This window comes from Trachymyrmex cornetzi, unplaced genomic scaffold (genome assembly GCF_001594075.2).
Source record: "Trachymyrmex cornetzi isolate Tcor2-1 unplaced genomic scaffold, Tcor1.1 scaffold949, whole genome shotgun sequence".
Classification (NCBI taxonomy): Eukaryota; Metazoa; Arthropoda; class Insecta; order Hymenoptera; family Formicidae; genus Trachymyrmex; species Trachymyrmex cornetzi.
In genome coordinates, this window is record NW_017300299.1 from 352,701 (window position 1) to 360,745 (window position 8,045).

The 8,045-nt window shown below is 32.9% G+C and overlaps 2 protein-coding genes across 2 annotated transcripts; one reads left to right on the forward strand and one right to left on the reverse strand.

Moving 5' to 3' along the window:
* Positions 1–2,555: 2,555 nt before the first annotated feature.
* Positions 2,556–3,667, forward strand: LOC108769784 (uncharacterized). Its single transcript, XM_018520971.1, has 3 exons — positions 2,556–3,086; positions 3,166–3,355; positions 3,426–3,667. The coding sequence occupies exons 1-3, from the start codon at positions 2,739–2,741 to the stop codon at positions 3,641–3,643; spliced, it is 756 nt and encodes a 251-aa protein (XP_018376473.1). The 5' UTR covers positions 2,556–2,738; the 3' UTR covers positions 3,644–3,667.
* A 223-nt stretch (positions 3,668–3,890) lies between these two features.
* On the reverse strand, positions 3,891–7,165 carry LOC108769783 (mucosa-associated lymphoid tissue lymphoma translocation protein 1). The gene is made up of 11 exons (XM_018520970.1): positions 6,765–7,165; positions 6,511–6,674; positions 6,235–6,421; positions 5,901–6,168; positions 5,749–5,841; positions 5,428–5,653; positions 5,168–5,351; positions 4,841–5,055; positions 4,665–4,763; positions 4,077–4,348; positions 3,891–4,003 (listed from the first exon to the last, which is right to left on the reverse strand). The coding sequence occupies exons 1-11, from the start codon at positions 6,899–6,901 to the stop codon at positions 3,899–3,901; spliced, it is 1,950 nt and encodes a 649-aa protein (XP_018376472.1). The 5' UTR covers positions 6,902–7,165; the 3' UTR covers positions 3,891–3,898.
* Positions 7,166–8,045: the final 880 nt, after the last annotated feature.

Genomic DNA, 8,045 nt, shown 5'->3' on the forward strand with positions numbered 1-8,045 from the left:
TTTCTTACTCTTACTTCTTACTCCGTGTATTGTAGACGGGCCTTAAAGCGCAATAGAATTAACAACTTACAGAAATAAAGTTATGGATCCTAGGGATTTTCTAGAAATGCCAACATTCGTCCGCCATTTTTTATGGATTTTGTCCGGTAACCAATTTGGATAAAGTCAAAGCAACTATCAGAGGGCTCTGATAGAGACCGATTTCTGCGCTAGAATATGCATGGGGATTGATTCTGTGGCTGGGTTCGGAGAGACGCTATTAGCGCTATTTGTGTCATTCTATCTTCGTCACCCATTAAAAGGGAAATAAGGATAATATGACACAAATAGCGTTGATAACGCGCTGCCCGAACGCAGCCTGTATCTTAAAACGAGGTGAAAATTACAAAAATGATCGAATTTACTAGAATAATGATAATTTTATTGGTCAACACTTAGTAAATTTGCTTACTTTTGTCATTTTCAGGCCCAGTCTCACCAACTCTGATTAACTTATAGCGTTTAGTTAACTGGGCTGGTTAAGTTAACTGAGCTTGGTGAAAGTGGCACTTAATCGGTCAATTAGTCCATCGGAATTGACCAATCGCATTTATCGTCAAACAAAATGACAAATGAGATTGGTCAATTCCGATGGACTAATCGACCGATTAAAGTTAATCGGAGTTGGTGAAAGAGGCCCAAAGATGCGATATTACATCGGTTGGGTTAGGTCGTCATTTTAATTCAGTGATTACTTATAACTATAAGGTGCCTTTTTATGCTGACGCTCGACGCTCGTTTTCAGCGTTAAAATAAATCACGAAATCTCTCAAAATTGACGCTTGATATTCGCCAATTTCTATGACGTGACATATTTTGACGCCGAAAATGAGCATCGAGCGTCGGCATGAAAAGACACCTTTATAAGCTGATGACAGCTGGGGATCGATTCTGTATCTTGAAATGAGGTGAAAATTACAAAAGTGAGCGAATTTACTAGAATACTGATAATTTCATTGGTCAACGCCTAGTAAATTTGATCACTTTTGTCATTTTCATCTTGTTTGAAGATACAGAGGCTGCTTTCCTTTTAGGAGACACAGTCGACACAAATCGACACAAGTGTCGTTCTATCTTTGTCACTCTCTGAATATCAAGAAGGATAGAACGATATTTGTGTCGACTTGTGTCATCAAATGGAAAGCAGCCAGAATCAACCCCCTGATGCATTACATGAGTAAAGTTAAATTGTTAGAAAAAGAAGAAAGTATAGAATACGTACTTATAGTATGTACTTAAATAGTACATACATTATACGTATGCACATACATTAATATGCTAGATTCACACTGCATCCGATTTGCGTCGTACGACGCTCCACAACCAATCAGAAAATAGGATTCCGATGATACGAAGCAAAATCCATCGGAATCCTGTTTTCCGATTGGTTGGAGAGCAACTCGGTCGTACGACGCAAATCGGATGCAGTGTGAATCCAGCATTAGACTCTATGCGTAGAGTCCTAGGACTACCTAGGGTGCGATCCTAGACTTCACGCTGCAAATGGCTGCGTTCAGCAGACTCAACAGTTTTGCAACAGTTTTATGATTCTTCGCTGAGATAGGACTATTCCTTTAAAACTAAAAGTATAAACCAATCAGCGCGACGAATCATAAAACGGTTGCAAAACTGTTGAGTCTGCTGAACGCAGCCAATGCTTTGAAGCATTCTTTGATTGGTCAATTTGAAAAATTCTTTCTTCTGATTGGTCAACAAAGTGTTTACAGCATTAAAGCCCGGTTGCACCAACGTTACTTGAATTTTAAGCGAGGCTTAAAACTCTCTTCGTCCCTATCTCTTTTCGGTTTTAAAACGAGATAAAGAGAGTTTTAGGCGTCGTCTACAATACACGGAGTAAGAAGTAAGAGTAAGAAATTGACCAATCACAGTCGAATGTAAGAAGAATAATCGACTGTGATTGGTCAAGTTCTTACTCTTACTTCATACTCCGTGTATTGTAGACGGGCCTTTAAGTTTCGCTTAAAATCAAAGTAACGTTGGTGCAACCGAGCCTAAAGGGCTTCACACATGAAATGCATAACAGAGCATAAGCATAACATAAGACTGCTGGACCAATGAGCATTTAGCATAATGTCGCCATATTGATTTACATAAGATGCTCATTGGTTTAGCGGCCTTATGTTATGTTTATGCTCTGTTATGCGTTTCATGTGTGAAGCCCTTAACTGGATCACATCCCTAATTATACGCGCTAATGAATTAAAATGGCGCTCTGATCACATGATTTAGATAGCCAATCAGACCATACCCTTCAATGTCGCATCTCTGGTATCTAGGCCTCTAGTGTCGACTTGTGTCATCAAATGGAAAGCATCCCATGTTATCTCTTCCACCATGTGGAGAACCAATCAGAAGGTGTGCCCACTTTCGTCAAACTCTGATTATAGGATTATATCTCTAGATCCCCTTAAAGACTATTTTCAGGCTTTTCTCTCTCTGGCGCCAATTACAAAAATCTTTGTATTGAACAATTACTGAATAATAAACAATTTTTGTAAAAAACGTTGCAGAGTGCATACTTATGTTTAACGTTATTAATATTAATACATCGTAAAGAATTTAGAATAAATTTCTGCTGACATCATGGGCACGTACGATCTTAAGTGTTATGGGAGATAGGTTAGAAAAACATTTCAGTGCTTCGTGATTTTCATGTCTGTAGAAGATTGTATTATTTTATGCGTATCATAATGTTAATTCCGACGATTAGAAAGAGTGTACCATGTAATCTGCGACGAATTGTCGCATGTGTCACTTATAGAAACAAAATGCGAACGAAAATCGCACGACAGTACAACGAGACGAATTTGCTGTCTAGCTCGATCCCAAATGTTGCAACTTGTAGAATTTACAGCACTGAATCAGATTCTGAACCACGCGTCTCTTTGCCCATGCTTGTGACTAATGTCGAACCGTTCAAACCATCTTTTTTAATCCCGTTTCGTCTTTTTTTCTTTTCTTTTCAAACTATTCCACAGATAGATAAAGAGTTTTCTATATCCGAGACTCTCCAGGGAATCAGATACGTATGAGATTTTTTATGACTGATTAAATGCATTCTATAATATTGTTCTGGTACTAACAAGTATATCCTTACATTTCTAGGCAATAACAGTAATATCTAAGGCTTTGGCAAATGAAAACTATGATTCCTTGGAAGGTCTTGTAGCAGAAGATATGATAGAAGTTTTAAGGACAAAAATCGAGACCCTCAACTCTGAGCAAAGATGGTTAATTGCAGTAAATGAGAAAGATATTGCATTTCAAATTTTATCTGATATCTCAGCTGAGACAGGTAGCAGAATTATCAAATTAATACAATAATATTCCATAATATATATATGTGTGTGTATATATATATATATATATATATAATTCCATTCAAATTAAAACGATCTTCCATTATATCCCAGGTATGGGTGAGAAAAAGAAGCTAGAGCCAGCTTCTACATTCACAGACATCTCTAAATTTGGTGATATGTTAATATGTAATTATATTTTTACCCGTAAATATGTAAATAATGTTGGTGGTTCATGGATTGCGACTTTTGTAAATCATTATAGTATTAATGCTGTATTGTAGTTTTGTCAATCTATTTGCATAATAGTTTGAAATAAAATTTGTGTTAATCTATTTAATTATTTCTTGTCGCTATAGAAAATAAGTGCTAGCTATCTATATAACATTACTTTATATTTTTTAATAAAAAGATATCAATATGATATATGATTATTTACATTATATTGCATTTCAGACACATATATACATATAATACAAATCATATATTTTATTCACAATTAAAATATATGGATTCAATTTGTACATTCTATATAAATATTAGTTACTAATATGTTCCAATATCAATGGAATATAGTTTTTAATGTGCAGCAATGTTGCGCCAATTTGTGTCCCATTTTTTGAAACAGATATAACCAAAGGCCCCTACAAAATAAAATATTCTGTAATATAAAATATTTATCGCATATAATGATAAAATTTATACATTTAAAATTACCTGACACATTTGTGGATTATGTATCCAACATTCTTGTTTGGAACCTGCAGTTTGGAATAAATTGTTCTGTTTTGTGGCCACAAAATTAAAAAAATTTACTTCCAAATCTTCTAAATTACACACTGAAATCTTGATTACATTTAAATATGGTTCCATAAATAACGAGATAACAACCATAGCAGAGATACTAGCTTGCTTGAAGTTTATTTCGATAGACTTGGTTGAGAAAGCTATTAATTTATTTAAATGGTCTAATGTAGGCGATGGATCTCCTGCAATAATACAATATCATATAATCAAATACAATAAAAATTCCAACACTGAATAGAAATGTGTAAGCATAACATTATATCCAAAAATAAGATATAAATAGAAAAAATAAAACGTTCATATTTTCTTTATTATTTATATCTTCAGATATAATAAATTTTATGTATACACACGTTTATATCCAGTTTGTATTGACATTTTCGTTGTACTTGATTTAATTCGATAGAAAACGTTTTGTTTAATATCATATAATCAAATTTTAATACATACATCAAAAAATGTTTAATCTGTATTATAAGACAAAATTTCTATAATTACTTTTGTAAATTGCATCGGTGAGACGAAAGGGTTTAGTGATCGTTAAGGCAAACATTGGAATTTGATTACGTTCAGTTCCTTTTAATAATCTGTCTATTGCTGCAAATATAAATTAATCAATTACCAATTAGAAAATATTCAGACTATATATATAAATTCTGTGTGTTGTGTCATACATTTTCCTACTTCTTCAAATACTTTTGTGACTGGGATATTTTTACTGATATATTTGCTCAGATGCATGGCGTATAATCCGTATTTGCTGTTTGTTCTTTCGTAACTAGGACGATAACTAGACGTGGAATACGCTTGTACTAAATTTCGTAGGTTTTTCCTACTCTTATATTCTTTGACTTTTGGTATCTCATTATGAATATCAGGATTACATTCTCTGAAAGTTTTTAATACAACGTAACTGAATATTTGATTACATTGAACTGTCGATATGGCCTTAATTCCCAAATTATGTATATAAAAAAGTAGATAATTGTAGAATTTCTTACTTTGGTGGTACAGTTTGGCACATGTCCAATATCGTTACTAAAAGAGCAGGATCATTTTGCAATAATATAGCTAACAATTCACTCTCACAAATTGCATCTCTTCTTAAATAAGATTCTGGCGCATCAACAGCAAGCATGTAACTCTCTTGCATTTTAAAACCATGTCCAGCATAATAGAATAATCCTATATGACATAAACTTTAGTAAAGGCACTATATATGTATATTATTTCTATGTAGTGTATATTTATAATAATTCACCATAAACTCCTTCTTTTAAAACGTCACCAAATTTTTTTATAGCATTCTTCATTTGTTCAAGCGACAAGTTTACCAGACAGATTATTTTAAAATCGATTTCTTTTAACAGAATACCAATTTTTGCAGCATCGTTTTTAGGTGTCTCTAGACACATGTGATTTTCATAATCGTCATTTGCAATGATTAAAGCTATTTTCGCTATTGCTTTTTCACGAGGAAGGTCCAACTATATCAATACAAATATATATTATCATAACAGATTAGACAAAAATTCATTAAATTTTTATTCTCATAAAATAATAAATTGTATGTAATTTTTACCATTATATGACTTCTTTGAGTGATTACTTCATTAACGTCATTATTTATATAACAATGATATTTTCCTTCATGTTTAGAACTGAATTGTCTTATCTAAAACATTTTCTTTTTCTATTATACAATTTTTTAGCATTAATATTATGTATACTTACATGCAATACATTGGATGTATCTCCTTCTAATTTTATATTATCTCTAAACCATTGATAATGTGGCTCTGGATGACCTTGTGCTATACATTTAATTATAAAATCTTCACCTTCCTTAAGCTCTAAGAAAGCAGGTGGTTGTTGCTGTATAACTACAGGTACGCGAGATAACTTTACAAAAACTGATTTCGTTAGCAATGTAGATATTACTACCCTTCCATCATTGGTGATTTGTGAGATTTTACAATTATATTCTCCAGCTTGATCACAACTGTAAGAAATTGTATACATAATGAGTTAATATGTCACACGTCATAAATTGAGACAATATTTTTACCTATTTATAACAATGTCAAGTTCACAACTTTGCTGTCTCTGTAGCTCAATATTATTGTGATACCACTGATAACTCGGCGATGGTATACCCGTAGCTTTGCAAGAAAGACGAAGGTGTTGACCAAAAGATATTTCTAAAGTATCATGTTCTAGATCTTCAGAGGGATGTTTAACAATTATTGATGGCTCTAATAATAATTTTAAAAGTTAGATAATTGTTATGGAATATTTTATCTACAATATATCAGTTCTGAACTATCGAGAGACAGATATATACCTGGATAATGCAAGACAGACAAAACGTTGCCAAGTTCACAATCTCTGAGCAATGTGCATAATATTCCAACTGTACACATTTTTACATTAAGCTCGAACAGCAGATTGTCTGCTGGCGTTTTTGTAGCATTGATATTCTGTTCTAATGACTTTAGCCATGAATTCCTATAGGTGTGACAGATATATAAAGGTTTATTAAGAATATATACTTGTTGATTAATTTTTATCAAAGTTACCCGAATTGTTATTCTTTACCATTGGTATCCAAATTGTTTGGCTACGTGACAGGCGAGTATCTGCCAATTTGAGTTCTTATTTAACTCGTAAACTAATTCATTGTACATTCCTGATGGAATACGCTCTAAATACACATCTTCACTGATTTTTGCCATTTTAATATAATTGTATGTATTGATTGTTTTGCACAATTAGAACGATTAAAATATAATCTTATCGACGTAACGATTTACTTGGTGTCAAATGGGCGTTACTTATTATAGCACGCTTTTTCCTCAATGTGAAAGGAAGGAAATTAATGAATAAACGTCATCATACTTCAGGAAAAATATATCGCATTTATTTTAACTATTTTCTTCACAATTTACTTATCGAGAATACATTGATATTTTATAAAGAGGCACAGAATCTAGTGTTGAGATTTATGTTATATCTAATCTAATTTTATACATTAATTTTTTTGTATATATGTTTTTTAATAAAAAATATAGATCTGTCTTTGATAAAATTGAACTAGTGCACACTTTCTGTACTTAAAGTAAAATAAAAATCTATTTGACGTTTGGTGAAAGCAGGAAGGAAAATTTTAGTGCAGTCAAGTGAAGGAATAAAAAACAAAGACTTATTTTTTTAGAGGCAATAAGTCTGTTCGTGTTGCTTGCTTTTTTTGCGTTCAGCGTCATCGCTTTCTTTCTTTTCAACGCCTGAATATACATTTATCTCATTTTACGTACAAACGTTTTTGGGAATTTTAAGCAACGCGAACAGACCTAACCTCGGCGAATGGCTGCGTTCAGCAGAGAAAGCAACTTTGCAACTGTTGTAAAATTCTTGAATATGATTGGTTTGGGAAGATCCCGTTTGCCTATAGTTCTGATTGTACACACCACTCATATCAACTGGTGCCTAGTAATTTTTCACTGTTTTGCCAATGAGATTATTTTATTTTTAAATTGGCCAATCAGCGATACATGTGTGCAATATGCGATGTGTGCAATCGAAGCCCTCCCGATTGGTTTACACATTTAGATCCAATCAGGAACTAAGGGTAAGACCACCGACGAGATATTATTAAAGACCGTCAACCCTGGGCAAATTTTCGGCGGTATAAAAAGGCCTCCAAGGGCCCGGAGGTAATTCAAGAACGCTGACATTACCGACAATTGATATAAATTTGCTATTATTAACATAAATATTTGGCTCATGCATTATTAAATTTATGATTTTTTATTACATAAATGTCCCATAAATAAATATACATACTTGTAAAGCTGTAATATCCTATATATTGCAAAAAAA

Coding starts and splice junctions, on each gene's coding strand:
- LOC108769783 (XM_018520970.1), bottom strand. CDS start 6,901: ATGGCAAAAATCAGTGAAGATGTGTATTTAGAGCGTATTCCATCAGGA. Junction 6,675..6,764: donor AAACAATTTGGATACCAATG/GTAAAGAATAAC, acceptor TCACACCTATAG/GAATTCATGGCTAAAGTCAT. Junction 5,056..5,167: donor TGCCAAACTGTACCACCAAA/GTAAGAAATTCT, acceptor AAAAACTTTCAG/AGAATGTAATCCTGATATTC.
- LOC108769784 (XM_018520971.1), top strand. CDS start 2,739: ATGCGTATCATAATGTTAATTCCGACGATTAGAAAGAGTGTACCATGT. Junction 3,087..3,165: donor CTCTCCAGGGAATCAGATAC/GTATGAGATTTT, acceptor TTACATTTCTAG/GCAATAACAGTAATATCTAA. Junction 3,356..3,425: donor TGATATCTCAGCTGAGACAG/GTAGCAGAATTA, acceptor ATATATATATAT/ATATATATAATTCCATTCAA.